The sequence below is a fragment of the Lycorma delicatula genome, chromosome 5 (assembly GCF_047948215.1).
Source record: "Lycorma delicatula isolate Av1 chromosome 5, ASM4794821v1, whole genome shotgun sequence".
NCBI classification, from domain to species: Eukaryota; Metazoa; Arthropoda; class Insecta; order Hemiptera; family Fulgoridae; genus Lycorma; species Lycorma delicatula.
In genome coordinates, this window is record NC_134459.1 from 100,108,883 (window position 1) to 100,134,376 (window position 25,494).

Here is a 25,494-nt window from a genome sequence, read left to right on the forward strand (position 1 = left end):
AGAATGAGAAAGAAATAGTCATGGGCAAATACTGCCTATGATAGATTCCTTCAACTCTATGGAGATTACCTGCACATTTGTAAATTCCACATGTAAGCACATTACAACATGAAAGTCTTCGTCCATACAAACTTCAGTGCATACAACAACATATGGCAGAAAGAAATTATGAACAGAGAACCAATTACTGCCAATGGTTATTGCAAAGTAACCCATGCAAATACTCCACAATGATGGTGCAACATTTACGTAAATGTTGCACCATGATACTAAAAAATACAAGAAAGTGTCATAGTTTATAAATCCTTAAGCAACATCTGAATTAAGCTTCCACCACATTTTGATCATCCCAAAACTCACCATTCAATAAAACATTTACAAACATTGGTCAAGAAGGACCATGAGTGTGACAAGCCAGGTAGAACCCCAATTTGAATCCTTTACATTTTTTTACAGGGACACATGAAAACATTAGTGTGTAGCCAAAAAGAAGTAAAAATTGAATTTTTACAATGAATCATGTTTTACTGCCAAGAGTACTGGAGAAGGCAGTCATGCCTATAAAATGACATTGGAGGTACATAGTTTAAGAAGCTATTGTATTGTTATCATTGTAGATTAATTAAACAATTAAAAATAATAGTTAGGTGAGAAATTAGCCTAACTTTTAAATTCAGTATTTGCAGTGCAAGAGTTTCAAAATCTTTTGTTTGGCTTTCAATAAAGATAGGCTTTTTTAAATTTTATTCTGTTTTTGCTTTCTTTGTAAATACATCAATTTTCTTATAATTAGACTTTCTAAAAACGTTTTCTTGAAGTTTTATTTTGTTATTGACAATTTAATAAAGTAAATTTATGCCAAACCTAAATATATTTTTTATCCACAATAATTTTTTTTGTTTTACTATAATTTTCTCAAACTACTGAAATATGATTCCGGGCCAATTTTTTATACAAAATTGCATATAAAACATTAATTTTTCTCAGTAATTTGTACCCATAAATTTTTAGCATAGTATTATTTGAGCTTTACAATGGAAATCTGGATAAAATTTTCCACTAGTCATTAACTCTGAAACAAAATGTTTGCATTCTATGTTTGTAAGAACATTTTTCTTATTTTGAGGAGATTAACACAGATATACAAAGAGGCAAAAGCTATATAAAAGAGGCTGAAATATTCTAAATAAAATCTCTCCTAGATTGTAGGGGTTACATGAATATTTTCACAAAAGCTGTATTGATTTGTTGCTTTACACTAGCTATCCCAGCATTTCTTATGGCTGTGATGCATTTCTGAATTAAAAACAGCTTAGATAGAACTACTTTTTGTGAGAGAAATGATGTTTATTACACAGCCAGTTCCTGGGTGAAGATATCATTTGTAGGTGTGAATATCACCAGTACTTCAGTATCAATAGGTTTGGCATTCTTAAATATAACAGTAAAATGGCTCAGTGAAGAAGGGAATGAAAAACCACTTCATTATCACCATCCCTTATAAAACTGACATGGAATTTGTGTTATGAAGAAATATTTATGTCTGAAGAAATATTAACGAAAATAAAATGTGAGACTGACACAATACTGTGGTAAACAGAAAATTTTAAAGGTGTCTAAAATTCCACAGGCTTACAAGCCTGTGATTAAATTTTTTTACCACCTCTTTAACAAAAAAAAATCTTTTTTAAGTTCACCTGCAAGAAAACAATCAATCCTACTATATGACATTACAGCCACAGTTACAAATTCTGGTCTCAACTTCAAAAAGATACTTCTGAATTTTTCCACCATTTTTGAATAATTCAAATTATTATGTTTTTAAATTTCAATTTTTGCACTAAGTAATGTAATTTTAAATGCTCAAGTCTTTGTAATTATTTTGTAATAACTGAATTTTAGTATTTCCAAGAAAAATCTAGTTCCAACTGTAAAGTTCCTGATATCAATGAGGTAGTATAAGAATTTTCAGCAATGTAGCAATTTCTTGCAGCAGTGCTACTTATATTATTACTATAAACATGGCACTCATGTTTATAGCAAGATCTACAGCAAGCAAGATCTACAGATCTTGCTTGGACAACGCAATTGCAAAATCCTTCTGCTCACAAATAAGATTTTTTTTTAAAATCTGATGAGCATGTAATTAGATTATTGTTGTACCTACAACAGATGCAACATGTTGATACAGCAACTGGTTTATTCTTAATATTAATTTAAAAGACAATTCTGGAATAGCCTTCATATGTTAAAAATCATGTGATGAATGATTTAGTACTATAAATGTAAAGAAAAAGCCTTTTCTTGCAATGTTAAGAAGAAATTAATATTAAATTGAACATTGATTCGATTTTTTATAGACTACGAAACCCAGCTTCACCCAATAACTATTTCAGCTAATTTTACCTCTATTTCAGCTACACTTTTTTACCTCTGAATATGAAATACAGAATCCTAAGACAGTCTCTAGCAAAGACACTAATTCCAGTGAACCCCAGTAAAGTACCCTCCAGTCTGCTATAAAAAGCCATTGTGACAGATTTTGGCTGACCCAATTCCCATAGCATCTATAAGAGACTAGTGAATCATAAAAATCTAGGAAAGAGGAAAGGATATCAACTTACAAGGAAGCATCTCTGATCAATGTTAAGTTTACAGCCTGATCAGTAACTGTGTTTAAGAGAGCAAGTTTTAACATAAACATATTCAGCTTTTATTAATCAGATAGAAAGGATTTTATGAAAGTGTAATGAAATACTTCTTTTGACAGTTCCAGAAGGTATGAAGCTAAAAACTAAAAAAGTGAATAGAATTAAAATGCATATAGTAAAACCATGGCATTGATACAACTTAAAAATCACAAAGATAGATAGATAAATGAAGTAACAGCATCCTTTCAAAATGTCATCATCATTAAAAAACCACTAACAACATAATGTGTATCTTAAGAACATAACATCATACTGTACATGCATCTGAGTAAAATGGTAGGCTGTCACAAGACAAGCATACAGTGCTACTATAAGTAGAAAAAATTATTTATAACTGCCAATGTCAACAAACAATGGCATTTCCTGAAAAAAATGTTCTTTTTTGTTTTTTAATACCTTCAACATCTGTATCAAATACTCCCATTTGATAACAATTCTGTACCAAATTCCAAACAATGAAAAATCATATGATGGCTTCAATGTACAATAATTATCACACTCCACAAGAGGAAGATGAGGATACGCATTAATACAAAGTGATAAATTAAAAGTGCCAGTAATGAATTGAATCAGATTTTTTAAGTAAATATGCAAGGTCTTAAGCTCAAGATCCCTAATCTATACTTGTACTTTTATTTTTCAGAGGCTCTTAATTGCACTGGAATTATTCATTCCTCTTTTGATATAAATTCCTTATCATAGTTACAATCTTACAGAAGTTGTTAAAACTCTGTTGTACTTTCTAAATTACATCTTTTAGACAGGTGTTTCTTTTTATAACTCTTTTTCTAAACTACAGTAACTAAATGGATATAAGCTTCTACCAAATCCAATGCTTGCCTGTTACAGTTACATATAGCAATTAAAAAATAATGTATTCTGCCATCTCCCCACCTCCTTGCAGTATTTACACCCTTCCATGCAATATTTACCAAATTCTTCATGCAGTACTGAAGGGGAATGCAACTAACCAAGAGAATATTTATCTACTAATAGACCAAGTCCTTTTCATCTGTGACTGCATGCCACAAAGCATCTGTTGACTGTAAGTTGAGGACAACTAACTCTCCTAAACTGAATGTTTCTTCTAAATTAACCAGTTTTCTTGGCTCTTGGTTTTTCTCTGGACCAATAAAAAAACGAATCTGTACTCACTGAAAACTGTACGATCTGAACTTCAGTCTGAATGTTGAACTTAGAGCTTTCTTAAATTTTAATATCATGCCAATACATTCTAACTGGTCTACCTTTTTTAAAGAGTTAAATGCAGAATACACAAGGGAAAACATTTTTCAGCTTGACTCCTTCCAAATAGTACTCATTTAGTGGGGTTTTACAGGATCATATAACAATAAAGAATTACTAAGGTAATTTCTTCATACTCACCAATCTTTTTTCTCTTCGACGAAGTGACTGACCCTTTGCAAGACGAAACAACAATCGTGATGAAACATATATATCATAGAAAAGTAACTTGAATCCATGATAAAAATGTTTTATTTCATTAATAATTCTCCTTCCAATGGATACTTTTACTGATTTATTTTTTCCTTCCAAAGGAGAAGCTTTACTTTTATCTAATGCTTTACTTCTCACATCATGCACTGACAATTTTTCATTTGTTGTTTTATGAAACCCAGGAACTATTTCTTTCTCCTTTACTTGTGGTAATGACTTATCTCCATTTTTATCATTTAAATAAGGCCCATGAACTGTCTTATCGGTTCCAGATGACTGTTGTTTAGCAGTTTCAACAAATAAGCAACAATTAAAGTGGAAATTTCTTCTAAAACATACAAAATTCATCAAAGAATAATATTTAAATATATGACTGTAATAAAATGTAGTATCATTACAAGGTTTATAATGACTGAAACAACATTTTCTGGATAGTATTGTATCATGTTGATTACACTTTAAAATATCAGTTGGAATTTTTTTAACTGTACTAGAAAATATTTTATGATATTCAACACAAGAATGTTTGTGTTTTATTGTTTCCGAAGAATAAGCATCTTTTAATTGGCTGTCACGGCCTGGAACAAAAAATATATTACGAAAATTATTTTTTAATGTAAAAGCAAAGTAATGTGTGAATGAATCTGTCTAATTAATCAACTGAAAGTAGTAAAAATCAAATATAAAAAATATATATAAAATCAAATGTGTATGTATATATATATATATATATATATATATATATATATATATACACACACACACACACACACACAATACAGATTGCATGAAATTTAGTTTAAGGACGTCTAATTTTTTTTTTTATAAGGAGGCAAATCATTTTCTGCATACTGGAACCATTATTGTAACAAAGATCTATGCATTAGTTACAGAAATAGTTATTTTTCATTCCTGATTTTTTTACACACCACATATTCTTGCGTTATACTTTATTTAAATAAAGGCTTATTAATAAATTTTCTTTCTAAAGAAATGAAAAAGCTTTTAAAAATGTTAGTAAATGTTCTTATGAAAAGAACTTTCAGCATTATTTTTGTCAGCTATCCCTTCTGACATTACTGAGGCCTTTGACAGCATGTCATTATAATTTGCTTGATAAGCTGCATGATTAAGGAATTTGTGAAATCCAGTCAAGAATAATCTAGTCATTTTTTTCCAATTAAGTAATACCAAGTTGTTTTGTAAATGGTTTAATATCCCATCAACTTAAAATTACCTATTTATACAAAAGTCTATTCTGGATTCTCTTTCTGTAAGTACTAATAATAAATTATATCAGATATAATGTATATTGTAATACAGTCTATTTAGCAGGTAATAAAATTAATTGCAATAGAAACAGTTCATTTTCACTGTTTGAAATTATTTACAAACAGGCTTCAAATAATAATGATAATTAGTTTTCTATCAATAAGTTCTTATGAAATAAATAAAAAAAAAGGTTGTTTGGTACACCTTGTCCACCAGGCTGATTTGCTGATTATTACCAAACTTAGAAGAAACAAACAAATTTTTTTGGTAGTAATTTGTTGTGTGCTTTTTCTTTTTATAACTGGCTCTCTGGAGTGGAATAATGGATTTGATTTTATGTGATTCAATAAACAATTAAGAAAGTGACATTTTCAATAACTTTAGATATAAATGTAAAATAAATGCAGGCCTATACCTAACCATCAGGGGAAATCACTGTTTTTAAAAACTAGAATCACCGCATTGTAATTCACAAAATTTAGATATACTATACATGTTTCAGAGAAATATCCGTCAAAAATTGTAAAAGCTTTAATTAATTTATTTTAAATGTACTACTACAAATAAGAATACTGAAAGAACTAAAAAAAATATTCACTTGCAATAAACTGTATGATCCAAGTATGGTAAGTCAGGCCTACGTGGAAGAGAACTCAAATCCACATAAGAAATTGTTTTAATTTTGCTCTAAAGTTAAATTTTACTCATGGACATAGTCCACTATTTTCATGATAAAAAGGGATGTTTCTTGCCTAAAAGAATAACTGTAAGTGATTATGTTAGGTTTTGTCAGGTTTTTGAAATAGGTTTTAAATTCTTGGTAAAATTTCTCGCAACATCCCATTGTAAATATTGGCACTACACAACAAAAAGCAATCATTATATTAATCATACAATTCTATTTCACTTATCACTTGAATTTCTGAAAGTTAAATTATATTGGTCGCAAGATTTTAATTATTGTGAAAAATCAGATTACTGGTTGATATTGCTTTGTAAAATTTTCAATTTTTTATATAAGCCTTCTCCAAAGTTCTCTCACTAAAGAAATTTTTTTCATATTTGTTTATTCACATCAATTGTCTCAAGTATCTGATATGCAGTATTTGACTGTTGGGTAAAACTCTTTGAATCAATTAAAGTTGTAGTATTTATTCTCTAATACATTCAGGAATACAACAATACAGCTATTAGAATCCCTATAATTTTTTACTGCAAACATTATGTAATTTAACATATTTCATAATTTATAACAGGATATTTTATTCTAAAAAAATTATTTATATATAACTGTACAAAAGTTTTTCTTATACAAACTAATAAACTGAGGTATAATCGAATTTTGAAAATATTTTTTTTTTTAACATTTTATATTTAGCTTTAGAATGTATAAATAAATACTGCAGTCATAAGAACTTTTTTGAGTGATCCATGAAGTCAACAATTCGGCAAGAAAATAAATGGAAATTTTTTATTTCTCAAACACAACATTGGCTACTGCCACATTACATCCTTCTTGGAGTCATATCAGTAAAATTTACAGTTTTTTTTTTTAAATTAGAACATTCCACTGAACACTAGTGCCACCTACTGTTACAATCATTACTGGCTACTGCTATAATCATTACTTACTGCAATAATCATTAATTGTCATAATTAAAATATTCTTTCCATGTAATAATAGATATTAATTTCTAAAAAATATCTATTACTCTATTTATATTACGTGAGTATTACAGTATTTATTAGGCATACACACTACCTTTAGTAACAATAACCATGTTAATATGTCAAACTAAATCTAGATAACCAAAATATACTGAGCGCCAAATACTATACCAAACTGTACCCACATTCACGTTCAATTTTAAGGGATATAAACAGGCATTACACACTGTTACATAAATTTTTACAAAAGAGTCATTAAAATGATTAAACATTAAATTAATTGCTTTTGGAAGCAAAAAAACAAACAAAAATACAAAATAATAGCGCAAACTAACAAACTGAGTACTGATAAACACAAAAAAATCAGAAATATACTAACAGCAATAATTTCACTTAATACCATCCTACACTGACAGACATTCATTTACAAGGAACACATATAGCACCACCTGAATCAATTTTTGTAAACCACCTCACATTTACTACACATTTTTAACATAAATGTAAATTTTATACATCCCATGTAAAAAGATCCCAATACGTTTGAATGGCAGAAATTTACAAACGCACAAAAAGTGAATAAAAAATACATAATAAATCACTAAATACAATGTAGGATGAATATATTATTTGATTATAAACTAAAGGGGTTTTCCTAACCTTTATAAGAAGTGGCAATAACTTCAGAGTAACCAGAAACTCCAGTCACTGTATTAACCAATTACTGAAGTTGCTGGTACCACTAAAAGAACTTTGGAGGAGCAGATTACACTGATCTGAGAGCAAGTCATTCACAGTTTTTAATCATTTTAAACTGTACTCTACAATCATAAAACAGTTTTCAATTCCATCAAATATTCACTTTATTTATTTTACAATTACCAGTATATATTTTGTTATTTTGTATATTTTTGTAATTTAGTATATATTTTATTTTGTTGTGTAAATTAATAATTTCTGTAGTTTATCTAAAATGTTGAAACTTACAATATTTTTAAAGATGATAAATAATGTAAGCAAATTTAAAGAAATAAATACTTTATAACACCAAACAATGAAGAATCTATTTAGTGGTGATTGTTTGTTTACCAATTTTTATTTTTTCAGGCTATAAAGGATTACGAGCAGAGTTAGTACTGAATGGTAAAAGTTAATGGGCATTTAATGTTGAAGTGAAGAAATGAAGATCTGTTGAAGTTTAGAAAATTTAAATTTTGTTAGGGGAGAGTAATGATTTTATTGAAACTAAAGGGATATTATAAACAGACCAACAATACTTGAACATTGATGTTCAATTATGGATTAGTTTAGAAGTCCAGTTGTCTTGGATAATTTATATGAAAATTCTAATAGGCCCTGCTGTAATAACTGCTTATAAAATAATATTTTAAATAATTTGGTATATTGAAAATGAATTTTATGTTTTTAAATTATTATTTACTAGAATTATCATTTTGTTCAATAACATTATTCTTTTTTTTCATGTAAGTTTATCTATTTATTTCTTCCATTACCAGACCTGGTAAACAAACTGACTACCATTTCAAGCTATTCCCATTTTATTATTATCACTGTTGTTTTTGTACGCAGATTCTAAAGTAAAAAAGGCATCAAACACTTATCTTTTATTTTTAATTGTAGCATTAAAATTATATATTAAAGATAAGAAATTAATAAACAACAATATAGCTAACTTGATTAATTGCAAATTGACTGACTCATTGAAAGACCTCCATTCTTAACCTGCATTAATATTAGGCAAACTGGAAAATAAATATGACATTATTCCATTTATTTATGTATGCATTTACACCATAAGTATATGCATCTAACCACACATGTGTAACTATGAATGTTATTAAACAGAAATAATGCATTCTGTGAGTTTATTATATATGTAAAATATTCAGTTATGTCAGGTATTATATATGTCTACATTCAGTTTCATTCTGACTGGTACCCAATAAAAGCTGCTGATGGATGATAATGAAATGAATTTTTTTGTAGCACATAAAAAAATGCCTTGCCTGACCAGAACTCAAACCCAGAACCTCCAAATAAAAGACAAGGGCACTAACACTCTACCAAGGAAATCGGCAAATCAAATTCATCATTTTTAAAGTAATTTACATAATAATCAAGCTACTTCGATGTCAGTATTATATCAGCAATTTATAATGGGTTTTAATAAAAAATAAAATTAACTCTATGTTACTGTTTAAGTAATCTAAGGAAATTAGATGAAAAGGCACAAAAAATCAAAATAATTTATAAAAAGTAAATGCAGTACACATGCATGATAATATCATGCATTTACATTCCAGAGAGTTCTCCCCTAAACAGAAAAACAGTAACTGAAAAAGGAATTCTTTACAAGTTTCTCACTTCCCACAATTGCTTGTAGTTATTTTTTAAAAGATCTGTATGGTTTAAAATGATAATACGAGTAACTAATAGTAAAACTTTTGGCAACATCATTTTTTTAGAAAACTTGTAAGCAATTCAATTTTAAAGCTGTTTGCACACAATTATAAGAAAAGAAATCTGCACTCACAACAAATTCCTTTCATATATACTCCTTTACTTAAGATATATTGCTATTCTTTAGTAAATTAAAAATTCTCTCACTGAAAATGCTGTGAATTACATTAGTAAAAGCTTCTGTTGTATTACATTGCCTTTTTTCATTTTTCATTGGTTTGACATATTGAATTATAAGGAATCAGTCTATTAAAAACAGCAGAAGAAGCCAGAATAATTCAACACACTTTCCATAGATTGTAATTATATTGGTAAATCACTTTATCAAAACATTGTTAAAACAGTCATTCGTATTTATTTCTTAAACATATTTCAAAAAACTTACACAATGTTCATTGTGATGAAAATACTTGCTAATATAACACTGTAGACAATAGATACAGTACAATCAATCAATTTTTGACACTACCATATTAAAAATATTTACAATTGAACCAACAAATGAGGTTCCTTCCATTCTTTTATTGCCTACGCTAAGTGTAACTGAATGTCTCAAAACAAATCAAACAATCATTAAACATATTAACACTCGAAATTAAGTTAACGGTAATTTTCGTTTGTTGATCCGGTAGTATTTCACAGGTTATAAGACCAATTCACTTCACTATTACTGTATGTAAAAGAACAATCACTGCTACCTTTACATATATATATTTTTTAATTCACGAATACAAACGACAAATACAGATCCTTTCACAGATTTAAATTACAATCAACAAAAACGGTAATTAAAAGTAACATCTTAAAATATAATTTTACCTCTTACTAAAATATATGATTCTGTATGAAATCGAAAGATTTTTTTCATTTTATTTTGTTAATTACATTTTATAAAAAACCAACATATGCAAATTTTGAAGTGTAATACATATCAATTTCAAGTGTAAAATATATTCATATTTTCTATTTAAACATGTTTGGAAATTTTATCTGAATTCCCGTCTCTTAGCCGCTTATTGTCGATCATATGAAAATCAGTGTTACCAACATTACAAATACAATACATAAAATAAAAAATATGTTTTATTACAATTCACTGAAACATCTCCTCCGTTTAATAATATACAGAAAATTTATCAAACGCACTAAACTTCTGTTCTTATCAAAGCAAAGAAATATTATTTTTACTAAGAATTAGAATGCATCACTGCTTACGTACATAAATGTAATTAGGGGAAAACTAGCAATGAAATTATTACTACGAATTCACCATTAATCTCTATATAACTGGATAGGGGATCCCATATATTGGAATTTGTAAAATTTGAGATATAAACTAGCGCTACTAAATGAGTGGTATTAAATAAAATGAAACGGCGCATGTGCAGAGGTAAGTGTAAGAGTAGGGATAAAATTACGTTTTAAACCGATGCAGCAGCAGTGTTCTGATTTTGTATATAGAACACTGATCTGTATGGGCTGATTTAGACAGGAGAGTTTCTCTTACTTGGCCTTCGAGAAAATAAGTTCATCGAGAAAATCGTTAAATGTAAAATATCTTACGATTCTCGTACTATCTACAATATCGTGCATTCGAGGAAATTGCTAGTCGTGGAGAGTTTCTCGTATTCAGCCTTCGAGAAAATCGAAATATTCCGACGTCAGTAGTGCCAGAATGAACTTCGTGCGGGAAGGTATAATTGTTGCTGATATTTTGCAGAAAGAGTTATTGAGAGAGCGAAGGAGAGTTTGAATGAAAGAATGGGTACAAAGGCGTAACCAGCATGTTGCTTCAGAAACTTTATGTATTGAACTAAAAACTGAGGATGAAAAATATTATAAAAAAATGTTTCGCGTCACGAAGGAACAATTTGAATATTTGTTAGACAGAATCGGGTCGAGAATACAAAAGCAACATACAGTTATGCGACAGCCAATTCCAGCTCGTACAAAACTAGAAATAATATTGAAATATTTAGCTTTACGAGACAGTTTTCAAGCATTGTTCCAACTTGCACTATAAGTACTTTTGTAGTTGATATTCTCCAAGCTATACACTTCGTTTTAGAAGAATATATTAAGGTAAGGAAAAATGATACATAGATATAAGTATTTATATATGAAATAATTTTTAAATTTTAATATTAAAAATAGAAACAATTTTTGGGCTGTGAAATTGCTTCAATTTTCAATATTAACACTTAAAAATTATGTTATGCTTTAATAATACAATCAAGGAAGTGGCAAATACATGAACATTTAATACATATAATGATGTATTTTTATATTTATAATAATAAACTGGATTGTTCAAATACAGATACTTTGGTTTTACAGGTTTGTAAATAAAACTTCTGAAACATTCTACCCATCGCCACTTGTTTCACCTGCATTCTGATACGGAGATTCGGGCATTGGTGTAGATGATGTTGGTGTTGTTTCAGCAGGTATATCCTGTAATTTGTATTTCGACAGCCAGCCTGAATCTCATCTTGGGCGTTTATGCAGCTTATGGTTTTAAGTTTGCGCAAACTTGCTGCTACATAATCTCCAAATTTATCTAATTCGTCTTCTTTAGCAGCGGTTTTTTCGGAAATCTGTTCTAGTTTGTCTAGAGCCGCTTCAACACTGTCGTCATCAACGTACCTCTTTTTTTGTGTAGTTTAGCATTTTTTGAAGCAGGGACGTTTTTGGTTGCCGCTTCTACAATAACGTCTGGATTTTCAATAACGTCTGAATGTGATATTTCGGACAGTTGAGTGCTGCCCTCCTGAAAGAACACCGTATCAATTAAAATAGAAAAGAAAATATTACATTAACTTATTTATTATTAAATAATAATTTATCCCTTTATATAGTAAAAAAATTTTAAAGACCCACTTCAAAGAAAGCTGAAAAAAAAGTCAGTAACAAACTTTTTTTAGGTAAATTTTCAAAAAAATTTATACTGGAATTTTTTACTTCATAAATTGTCTCTATCGGCTTTGAATATAAGTTAGGTTACGATTTTTAATAATAATATTGTACAGAGTGTCCCATATAAAACGCAACCCAACCTTATTTTGGTAGGTATTGAAATAATAAAAAGGCATGTGTAAATTGAAATGTAATTTTTATTATTACCATCCATTTAGAGTAAATGTTGGAAGTGGCCGCCATCTTCTTGAATACAAGCTTCGATTCTTTTTACAGCGTTTCTTGCAACTTTTTTCAAAGTTTGTGGCTGAATATTTAATACAGGTTGTTCAATATTGACTTTCAATCGTTCAAGTGTTCGTGGTTTGTTGCTGTAGGCTTTTCCTTTGAGATAACCCCATAGAAAAAAATCCGCCGCAATGAAATCTGGAGATCTTGGTGGCCACAACCCTCGATCGATAACACGATTACCAAAGAATTCCTCGACGAAAGTTGAACCTGCGTAGTGCGATGTCGCACCGTCATGTTGTAGCCAGCAGTGTCTGTCTTCCTCTTCCAAGAGTGCGATGAACCGAAATAAAATATCCTGATATCGTTCTGCATTAATGGTGAACTCGAAAAAAATAGGGCCGATTACTATCTTCCGCGATATCGCGCACCACACGCCCAACTTCTGCGGGTGTAATTGTTTTTCGTGATAAACGTGGGGAATTTCAGCGCTCCAAATTCTGTTTTGGCTGTTTACGTAGCCGTCCAAATGAAACCGTGCTTCACCTGTGAAAAATAACGAATCCATAACATTAACTGCCTCTCGCAGAAATCGACGGAACCGTTGACAATATTGTAGACGTTTCTCTTTGTCGGGCTCAAGAAGTCTATGAACCGTTTGAATGCGATAAGGTCGTAATTGTAATTGTTTGGTCGCCGGATGAACAGTCGATTTAGATGAACAAATTAATTTCGGCAGACAAACGTCTGATCGATTTATTTGGCGAGGCGAGTAATCGGTCTTTGATTTCAGCGACTGTATCTGTATTCAACACTGACGCAGATCTTTTGTGTTCCTTGTTATTAACAGAACCGGTCTCTCTAAATTTTGCGACTAACCTTAATACTGATGTTTTGTTAGGAGCCGGTTTATCTGGGTACTTATGGTGAAACAAAGCTTGCACTGCAACCGCTGATTTCGTACTGAAGTAAGACTCGACAATGAAAACACGTTCATCTAGCTAAAACACCATCTTGTCTCTAGCAATACACCGAACGTTATGATTGCATTGTTGTTACTATCGGTAGTGTTCTACTGCGTTGCCGCGATGTTCAGATGTTGGACGAGTCCATTTCAGTAACGAGTAAGGGAGTAAACTTGACTTTTGAAATTTCATGAACGAATGATTGATGGGTTGCGTTTTATATGGGACACTCTCTATAATATCGTAATAATAATGCTATTGTATTTATGATATAACATTATTATTATGAAAGTGATTGATTCAAATCAAAAACATTTTAATTTTTTCGTGATTAGTTTTTGTAACGCTTTGTAACTAATTTTTACACTATTTCTTGACCCTTATCTATTTTCAGGTTCCGAAGGTTCAGAAGAATGGAATAAAATAATAACGGGGTTTGACATAAGATGGAGTTTTCCAAATTGTACAGGTGCCATTGATGGGAAACACGTTATTATAAAATGTCATAATGGTACCGGTTCTGATTTTTACAATTACAAGCACTCTTTTAGCCTTGTATTGCTCGCAGTTGTAGATTACGATTACTGTTTCGTGTATATCAATGTAGGATCAAAAGGGAGAAGTTCTGATGGTGAGATTTTTAATGATTGTTCTCTGAAAAAGGCTATTGAAGGAAAATCCTTAAATTTGCCTGATAACTCTGTGTTTGTGGGAGACGAAGCATTTCCCTTAAAAACCTACCTTCTAAAACCATACCCGCGTCGAGGTAATTTATCAAAGGAACAACTAATTTACAACTATCGTATCTGTAGGTGCCGAAGGATTGTTGAAAATGCATTTGGCATTTTAATGGTACGATTTCGGGTGTTCGAAAAGCCAATAAAACGTGCACCATATAAAGTCGATCATGCAATTAAAGCAACGTGCGCGTTACATAATTGACTCAGGAAAACATCACCAGGTACCACTCCTCCGAGTTATATTGAAGAAGACCAGCCCAATATAGGAAACCCACCGGGTTGGTCTAGTGGTTAACGCGTCTTCCCAAATCAGCTGATTTGGAAGTCGAAAGTTACAGCGTTCAAGTCCTAGTAAAGCCAGTTATTTTTACACAAATTTGAATACTAGATCGTGGATACCGGTGTTCTTTGGTGGTTGGGTTTCAATTAACCACACATCTCAGGAATGGTCGAACTGAGAATGTACAAGACCACACTTCATTTACACTCATACATATCATCCTCATTCATCCTCTGAAGAATTATCTAAACGGTAGTTACCGGAAGCTAAACAGGAAAAAGAAAGAAAAAGCCCAATATAGGAGTCGATCACAGAAAAATTTCAAAACCAGAAGCTTTTAAAAATATAATGCATAAAATTATGGAAACTCTGCTAAAGATGCAATACTTGTTTGTGAAAAATATTGCCATTATTTCAGTACAGAAGGAGCTGTACTTTGGCAAGAAAGTGCCTTCTCAGAAAATTAGAAATAAATTTGTATCATATAAAAAAATTTACAAAATTAAAAAAAATACTAAATTTTTTACGGTTTATCTTAGGTTGGTAATATTTTGTTTATTTGGGTACGTTATTATTGCCTAATAAAGTGCATAAACCAAAAATATTTTGAATTCATTTTTTTGTTACCTTAATTACCTTAATTAAATAATTTAATTATGAAATTGCTTGTAAAATTAAATGAAAAAAATAAAAAACACATTTACCAGGTTTGATGTTGTATCCCTTGGTTCAACACTGGTCATGAGGAAGCTATCCAGTAAATGAAACCGATGTAATTTGGGAGTATAAACATCCTCTGCAATGGATCAAGTTCCCGTAGATGCTCGTATCTTTTTCTTCTCTTGTAAATATTGGCTTCTAATATTTTTAATTGTGGTTGTTATTTCTTTTTATCCAAACCCATCAATACCTAATTCGTTAGCGAAGGAAGAAATTGCATCATTCCTAATATCCCTGTTTTTATAGTTGGGGTTATTTGTATTCCATAAACATTCATGGCTACGATAAATTTCAATAAATTTTACGATATCATTTGATCCAAACTTTATAAAATTTGCCATTGTACCACTAACCACTATACACTATTTGCAATAATTAGAACTTGCGCCCAGCTCGAATGCAAGAATCGGTTTGAACGGTTTCATATATAACTATATATCTAATCTCTATACAAATTTTCTACAACTGTCCGTAAATTTCTGCTTGTGTTGCGAAAATAACTGTTCTTTTGATTGTCTTGTTTTTTCCTGTTTAGCCTCCGGGAATAACCGTCAGGTATTACTTAAGAGGATGATATGTATGAGTGTAAGTGAAGTGTAGTCTTTACAGTCTCAGGTCGACCATTTCTGAGATATGTGGTTAATTGAAACCCAACCACCGAAGAATACCGGTATCCACGATCTAGTATTCAAATCCGTAAAAAAAGTAACTGTCTTTACTAGGACTTGAACCCTGGAACTCTCGACTTCCAAATCAGCAGATTTGCGAAGACGCGTTCACCACTAGACCAACCCGTGGGTTTCTTTTGGTTATCCGACTTTTTTTTTAACCTCCGGATACACCATTAGGCATTCTTCAGAGGATGAAGATGAATGATTTGTAGCGTGTGTGAAAATGCCATGCCTGACCGGGATTTGAACCAGGGACCTCCGGATGAAAGGCCGACACGCTACCAGTCGCGCCACGGAGATCAGCTAGTTATCTGACTTGAGCAAAATAAACTTCACGATTATAGTCGCGCAAGCGTACAATGGTTTTATTTAGTTCCCAGCCGCTCATTCTGCGGCGCTGGAGTATGCTTCAATATAACTTTTTTTCTTTACCCCCAGGATAACCGTTAGATATTGCTTCAGAGGATGAGATGAATGCCGGCCTCCATGGTGCGAATGGTAGTGTCTTAGCATTTCATCGGGAGGTCTCGGGTTCGAATCACGGTCAGGCATGCCATTTTCACACGCTACATTATCATCCTCTGAAGTAATACCTAACGATGGTCCCGGAGGTTAAACAAAAAAAAGCATGAGATAAATGACAAGTAGCCCGTGAAAATGCCATGCCTGACCGGATTTTGAACCTGGGACCTCCGGATGAAAGGCCGAGATGCCACCACTTAATTATATTTTAACACAGTATTGATCACTTAATTGTATTGATAAGAATCCGGCATCCAGTTATATAGAGATCAGTGGAATTCACTCATCTGGATGGAGTTATTTTAAATTTAGAAAGGAACAGGTAAAAATCAGTTTCTGATATGAGTGATTATGTCAGAAATAAAGATACCGCCACATTGATGAGATATTTGCTTTGCTCATTACTAATCACTAGTAAATAACTATTAAAATATTAAATAAGTAGCACTTTTAGAACGCCAGCCCATTACTCCTACTAGCATCACATCACAGTCTATAATACGACCATCAAGCAATTGCCATTCACATGCCTGTGTTCAAAGGCTAGCGCAAGAAGATTAATGTTGCTGAAGGTCAGCATTGAACATTCTATATGTTTTTTAATTAATTAATTAATTGTTCAAAGGAAATTACACTTGTTAGCACTAAATTAATAGACTTGGTTTCAATTCATGGCTAATGATAACATTGATATTAATTAATAGCTTCTCTGGATTACCAAAAATATTTTCATTGCCCTAAATTTTTTTTATTTATAAAATAATTTTCTTGATGCAGTACCATTATCTATATTAAATTCAAGCAACACTTATTTTTATTTTACTTCTATATTATGTTTTATTTCTTTATAATTATTGCATATTTTAATTATTATTATTTTTTTTTTTAATTAAAGCAGCTACAATTAAAAAATCCAAAATTATTTAATTATTTGTATCTTTATTTTTTATATAGTACTAAAGATTTTTCATGATTTATTAGATATTTATATTGAACTCTGCAATATAAATGTCAAAACTATTTGATATTTATTTACTACTACTATAAACTATTTAATTGACATGATTTTTTGGATCATATCAAACATGGTTGTAAATGTGTCAGCATACATGCTGACACATTCGGTCAAGCTTAAACTTTCATTCAATCATTTTCCTACAACATGAAGTTTCTTTTATATTTCAATATAAGGCATTTTTTTCTACATACAACTCTATGCCTAAACATATTTATGCTGAGTTAATGTTTTTTGCAAACCATTTAAATCTCAGGGAAAGTGATGTGATGAACAAAATGTATCACAACTTATTTTTAAATAGTATTCTTAATAGTGATTCATATCTTATTGAATTCATTCTGTTAATTAGTTGCAAAAATTTGATCTAGTGAATTCATATTAAAATGGAATTGATCAAGTAACTCACATCGTTACTTGATTTATTTTCAATCAAAAACATTCTGAATTTTGACCGTACTTGACCAGTCAGTGGAAGGAAAAGGAGAAGAAAGGCAGACATGAGAGGTAAACGAATTACACAACTGGGGCAAGAACCTCCTTGAGCCAGGCACATCAATAGTAGAATCATGCAATTGAGAAACGAATTGTCACAGCTAGTTTACGACAAAGTCAAGAATGGGACACGTACCAATAAAAGAGTAAGGGAGGGAATCCAGAAACTAAAAGATAAGTAAAAGATCACTTATAAGGTAGACCATTCTGTGGTAAACACCCTCAAGCAGCAAATTGTTGCGAAAGAGCAAAGAATATGATGACACAAAGAGAGAGTAGCCTTCTGGAACAATAATATGATTTTCCAAGAAATCCAAAGCAGGAAAATTAATGGGAAGAACAATATAAGTGGTGGCAATGTAACTGAAGAAGAAATGAGAGCTTTTGGGCTGACGTATGGGGAGATAGAAATTCACCACAATGCCAATGCAGCATTGAAGTGAAGAAAACTATACCCACAAGTTTGAAAATGCAAGAGAGAGATGGGATGAGACAACTAATGGGCGTTATATGTGTGGTCTCTTCCCTGATGATTTAACTGGGCGCCTCTTGGGTATCTCCTAAAATATAAATATGCCACAGTTTCTTTCAGGTCGTGGTGCTTTTAGGGATAATTTGGCTTGTTTCAGCCTGGCTGATTCAGGTCTGTGTCAAAGTTTTGGTATAATGAACAATGCTTTTCATATTTTGTATATCTGTCTTCATTATGAGGATAGACGATTAGAGGTTGTGAAGCAGCTTTATATTGGGTCTTATTTGGATTTCATTATAAATGGAAAAGCTGGGCCAAATGGGTTATAGTAAAGAGTTTTATGAAATATTTGGTTAATTAGCTTGTTGGGTAGGGCGTGTAGGAATGGATGTTTATGTAACACAGGTCGTTAAAGTCGCTTGGGCATTTTAGTTGCCATGATAGGCATTTTGAAGTTTTTTTTTGCTGTTATTTGTTTTTGTTTTATTTTGCGGTGTTGTTCATTTAATTTTCTTTTGTTGTTGGGCATTTAGCTCAAAATTGATAATTTGCTCAGTCTATTCCGTATGAGTAGTTTTGGTTATTTGTTTTTCATTATGTTAGTTTAGAGGGTTTACATAGATGGAAATGTCATTCATGGTATTTGCATCAGTGAAATTCTGACTGAGACCAAGATGATGACTGAGAGACGCCAATCAGTCTGTGGGTGTAGAAGGTGACCTTTGGTAAAGCCCATCAGGGCTAGGTACAGAGGGGGTGGCATGGTGACCAGAATCGTCACGTGCCAGGATCTTCCCCTTTGGGGTCAGGACAACTATATTTACTAACCAAGATTTTGAGTTTTTTGTTATTGTATTATAAACAAGAAGCATGTAATAGTCTTGAATATTTTTAATATGAAAATTTGAAGGAAGTAGAGCCTTTTTACTTTTTTGTTTGGGAAAAGAGCTAATGACCAAAGTAGTCAATGCCCATAGCCCTATAATCCTCCGCTTCTCATATTTTAACATTTAACAAACCTAAGTGTTCTAAGAAACTTAAGGCTGGCTGTCATAGACTGGATGTCCGTCCAACATTCAGATTCTATTGCAGTGCTTTGGATGTCAGAAATTTGGATACCGCAGCGAGATGCACAAGGAAACAGATCTGTCCCTATGGTTTGTCATTACATCCAGACGACCCCTGTAAGGATCTGCCGGTTTATGTTAACTGCCATGGTCATCATTCTGCTAGATCGCGAAATTGTTCGATCTATAAGGAAGAACTAGCAATAGAGGAAGTTAAGACCATTCAAAAGTTCAGCTACTTCCAAACCAGAAAAACTGTGCTCAGCAGATCACCAAAGCTTACGTCCTATACTCAGGTTGCTGCAACTCCTGCAGCTTCTTTTAAAACAAAGGATGTAATTTCTGAAATGGCACCAGTATTGGCAAGCATGGTCGCACGTACCATCGATCATAAATTGAAGAGTCGACTAATTAGAAAAAGTATCGAAAACCGAAACAAAAAAACAAATAAAGAAAAAAACGGATATCTCAACACAAAAGATTGTTACACAACCGAGGAATAAACCTTTGACCAACCAAAAGACAAAGGAAAATGAAACCAAACGAAATGGTATGAAATGGTATGAATGAACGGAATAGTATTCTGAATCCAAATAATCAAATTCTGAAGTTTAGTAGATGTGTTGTCAACAGATTTCTTACAATCAGACTTTTATCTTTTACTTATACTTTTTATTAATCTTATTGCCATAAAGAATTAACAAAAGGAATTATATTAGAGCATGTATAGGGATTATATAATTATTGTACAGTCTATGATATTCAAGAAAAAATAAAAGCAACATAGAAACTTTTTATATTCATTGGTTTTGAGATTATCTTGTGCAAACAAACAACCTCTATTCTATATAACAGGACAGATAAATAATATCTATTCATATTATTATCATTAAGTGAGTGTTCTATTAAAAATAGTTTATAGAAAGATTCTTAAGAAATTTCATACAAATTTAATAAATTCATGTGAAAATTTAATAAATTTGATTTAAGTATTCTATGCTACATGATAAAATTGTTCTTAAAAATTCCAGTAGCAGGGTTGTAGAAATTATTTAATTTTTTACTTGGGAAAGTACAGGTGCCAAGTATTGATGTAATGACAAATAAAAAAAATTGATGATGAGTTTTTCAGTTACACATGAAATGCATTGATATTAAATTATGCATCAATATAAAAAATGAATATAAAATTGGGAAGCTATGATAAAAGTAGTAAACAAAAGAAGAATGCTTTACAGAAAAGAATGATATTAGAAAGGACATAGTCTATCACTGTGCCTCTTTTTAACTTGTGTACGTCCTGACCCTATAGGGAAAGGCATCCACTTTGTGGTGATCCCAGTTGCCACACCATACCCTCTATTCCTAGCCCTGATGAGCTTTACTGGAGGTCGTCTTTTAGACTTGATAACATAACATTATCATCAGTTTGGCCTCTATCAGGATGCCACTGATGCAAATGCCTCAACAGACATTTCCATCAGTGTATTTATACAACCTACGATCACCTTCGTATGGCCTCTTCCAACCATGAACACCTAGCATAACTTACAATCCTCAACCATCAAATTAACTGATTCACGCAATCCCCATGCCTTCCCTAACAACAAAGTTTTCACACAAAAATTTTTTCCTATACCTAAATTCAGTTAGACTATGCACCCAAATCATTACTTGATTGTGTTTTTAAACACCAAAAATACTAACCAACAAAACAAGTGTTGATAGAAACAACAACAATTTTGTCCTACTAATCAATTTACTCAAAGTCCTCTTAATTTACTTAAAAATCAAGAAACAAATTCAAACGTCTAATTTAATAAACGTCTAATGAAAATATACCCCATCTCTCTCTGCTCTGGTCTGCTTTTGGGAGCGAGGTCAATGGTTGCACCCTCTCACACCACAGCTCCATCACATCACCTAGTTCTCCACATATTCATGTCATCCTAACAGTGAATTTCTAACTAACTAGCTATCTAACTGGGGCTCAATGCCAAAACACCTACCTTGGCGAAGTAAATACCCAAGCAGGCCCCTAGCAAACCAATTTACTATTCTACTTATACATCTATAACAGTATCAGATCCCTTCTGCCATCCTCTGCAGGACTAAGAATCTAAGGAAACCAGCAACTATGCTCCATTCCCTTTCAGACATATAAGATGTGGTGCACATCATCAATGGACCAACACTCTGGACACAAGCCTAATCTGGCTTACCTAATCTCAAAAAGCACCATGTCCAGAAAGAAACTGTGTAATATGTTGATTGAGGAAATCCACCTACTTCTCACCTACACCTGCCTACTTCTCACATCAGGAAAAATTCCATACATGTAATTGCCATCAGACGATTCAGTCCACCTGATCTGCCAAAAATGGAAATCCTAGTCATCTATTTCTTTTATGCACCCAGAGGTAAGTTGGCCTCATACCTAACTTCTTGTCATCATAACATATTGGCACTCCATCGCAAGAATATCAAACGGCTTAATTCCACAAATAACGAGGACTGGCTCTCGAGAGGTAGTCCTATAGCAACCAATCACGGATAACAACAGGAAATGCTCGGCTCTCAACAAAATATTCCTATAACATTTGTACCTTGTTCAATGAGCCCAGACAAATGCAGCATACAGCTTTGCATACACCCTTATATAGAACATGCATGGTTCTAAAATTAAGCCCCCAATTGTGGTAAACAGCTCTCTGAGCACTGAAGAAAGCTGAACACGCCTTTTTGACAGCATATTGAAAGTTCTCTTTGAATCAAAGATTCTCATCAGTGATAACAATGAGATATTTCTGCAGCGGGACATACCTAAATCGATGACCTGCCATTGATACACAAGGTCATTATGTAGCAGCTAGTCTGCCCTTGAACAACATCATCATTATTTTCTGTGGTCTAAACACCATCTTATATAGCAAACTCCACAACTGGAGTATCTTGCAAGCCTGGGCTGCCATCAATTCGATCTCATTCCTCGAATCTCCTTTAACTAGCAAAAGCCCATCATTCACATACATAATGATGCGTCATCCACTGCGTAACTTCAACCACATCAAACAATTGAATTCAACAACCCAGAGCAAGGGTCCTAAAACACTACCCTGCAGAAAACCTTTAGATAATGTTTTGCTTACTTCTGAGACCCTGTGTCAAAGAACGTCTCGATTGCTGAAATAACTACATAACACATTCAGCTTATTCTATGTAAAATTGTGCTTCTGCAGCAGAAACAGGGCAGAAAGCCACCACAAATTATTAAAAGGCCCTGCTGATATACCCAAAAAGATACCTAAGACATAGTCAGATTCACTAGAAGAAACAATGTTCATAACCTTAAGAACAGCATCTTCTGTGCCCTTGCCTGGGCAAAAACCATACTGATTATACATCAACAACTTTCTAGAATTCAATCTATCAGTAATACAATGATACAATACCTTCTCAAAAACCTTTTCAATAACTGGCAGGAGTGTTAAAGGCCTATAAACGAAGTTCATAAGGGGGTCCTTATCACCACCTTTAAACAACAATTTTAAAACCCTTTTTTCCAGCATTCAGGAAAATAGCCAGCAAAGAGTATTTTGTTAAAAATTCTAGTCAAAGTACCAACACAAATTCCAATGGAATGGACAAGGAGTTCCACTGTGATTCCATCAAAACCCAGGGCTTTATTTCTACCAGAACTACAAATTACCTGGTATACCTCTGCCTCTGTAATTTCCACAGATAATACATCAGAGCAAAAGCAACAACTTCCTCTCGGACTTGCAGATGATATGAGGTTTCATCAGTGTCAACATCATCCGGCAACAATTCATTCAATAAAATATTTAAAATCTCAGCTTTATTAGAAATAACACCCTGCTGTGTCGAGAGAGCCGACAGAAGAATGTTTTTCTTATGCTTATTCTTTATTTCCTTACTTCCTTTCTCTCTAACAAAAAAATGCCAAGAATCCCCTTTTCCTGTCCTGACCAAAAGAAAATATTCAGACCTCTGCTTTTGATAGTCGTCAACCAAAATCGCTTGCCATTAGGATCACTTTCCTGCTGAGCAGCTCTCCAGATATGGTTCACAGACTGTTACAACCAAGACAACTGTCTAGTCCAGCAAAGGGTAATTCTCTCTTGACCCAAATTACTGGGAATTGAATTCTGCTAGGTCTTCCAGTTGAATATCATCCAGATTTCAGTTTAAGATACGGAGTCTACCAGAGAGACTATTAACAAATTTAGGCCAGTCCGCCTTCCTTGCAGGAAGCACTCCTGATGAAAGGGACATTCCATCTATAAGCATCTTACAACTCCCTAACCAACTCAAAGATAATTAATCAATGATCACTAGAACAATCATCAACCCTACAACAGACCAAGCATCAACCCTACAACAGACCAACATCAATCAACAACAGACCAAGCATCAACCCTACCAGGAATATTCCTACCAACAAAAATGTCAATATTTGTTCCAGCAAATAATGACCTTCCTACTATCATTTCAGCATATAATGGTAACTCACAAAAAACATTAAAGACCTCTAATCCATACTGCACAATAACAAAGACTTCAACTGATTCACCACTATCAGCAGTGATTCCTCTTTGCCAAAGAAGTGACTTAGCATTTACATCAGCACCTAACATTATAAGACAGTTACCAACAAGACCAAGAATTCTATCCCACCTTTCTAAATGTTCAGTGGGATCTCTATATTGAAAATACGAACTAACAACACAGAAATCAAGACCATCAATAACAAGTTTAACAGCAACATGATTTGTATTGAAAACTTGCCTCAAAAAGACAATACATGTCCTCCTACACATAACTGCGATCATACTGTTACTTCCAGAGTAAAATTTTTGTCAACCAATAAAAACAATATGAGGTTTCATCAGTCACAACATCATCCAGCAACAAATCATTCAATAGAATATTTAAAATCTTAGCTTTATTAGAAACAACACCCTGATATGTCAAGAGAGCCGACAAAAGAATGTTTTTCTTATGCTTATACCTAAAAAATTACATCAAGGGACCTCCTTTCAACAATTTCACCTAACTTGATCTGCGCAATGTAATCGCCTTGAAAATTTATCTGTCCAAACCTAACCATGCAACATATTAAAATGTATCTCAACAGCTCTCAAACAAAAACCAAAGTCCTTACTATCAACTGTGGTAGCAATCCTTGTGCAACCTTCTGCAATTTACACAAGTAGGACTTGTAACTTGTTTCTTCTGATTTGTGTACATCTCTCTCTTTTTCTGTTTAGCCTCTGAAACCATCATGAGGTATTTCTTCAGAGGATAAATGAGGATGAAATTCAGAAGTTAAAACTCAATTTGAAGAGTTACTAAATGGCATTGACTAACAACTAGAAAAGATATTCAGTTTGAAAATAAATACAGAAATCAAAAGTAATGAAATATGTCAGATAAGAGAGTAATGATGAGAAATATTACATTAGGAAATAATAAAAATGAAGCATTTTATTATCTATAAAGATTTCAAAATATAAAATTTAAGATAAGATAAAGAATATAATTAAAAATATGTAATTACGATATTTACAAAAAACATAATTGATAATGTATGAAGTGGTAAATATTATGAGATAAAACAGTTCCCCTAAAATAGAAAGGAATGGAAACTGCATTAGATTTGTCAAAAGCATTTCTTGGTCATTAGAAAAATAGTTTAAGCTAAAAATATGCATAATTATTATTTTATTTGTTGCATTTATTAGTTTGTTTAGTTATATTATAAGCATAAATTAAAATACAAAGCAGCAGTA

At 32.2% G+C, this 25,494-nt stretch overlaps 1 protein-coding gene across 1 annotated transcript in view; it reads right to left on the reverse strand.

Annotated features, from left to right (window-relative positions):
* LOC142325717 (LETM1 domain-containing protein LETM2, mitochondrial-like) overlaps positions 1-15,462 on the reverse strand; it is a 34,963-nt gene extending 19,501 nt beyond the window's left edge. The window contains exons 1-4 of the mRNA XM_075367748.1: positions 15,424-15,462; positions 11,959-12,044; positions 4,130-4,497; positions 70-269 (exon numbers count right to left, since the gene is read on the reverse strand). Of these exons, the coding sequence (XP_075223863.1) occupies positions 70-269; positions 4,130-4,497; positions 11,959-12,044; positions 15,424-15,462 (693 nt within the window). The remainder of the gene's footprint in view (positions 1-69; positions 270-4,129; positions 4,498-11,958; positions 12,045-15,423) is intronic.
* Between the last annotated feature and the right edge of the window lie 10,032 nt (positions 15,463-25,494).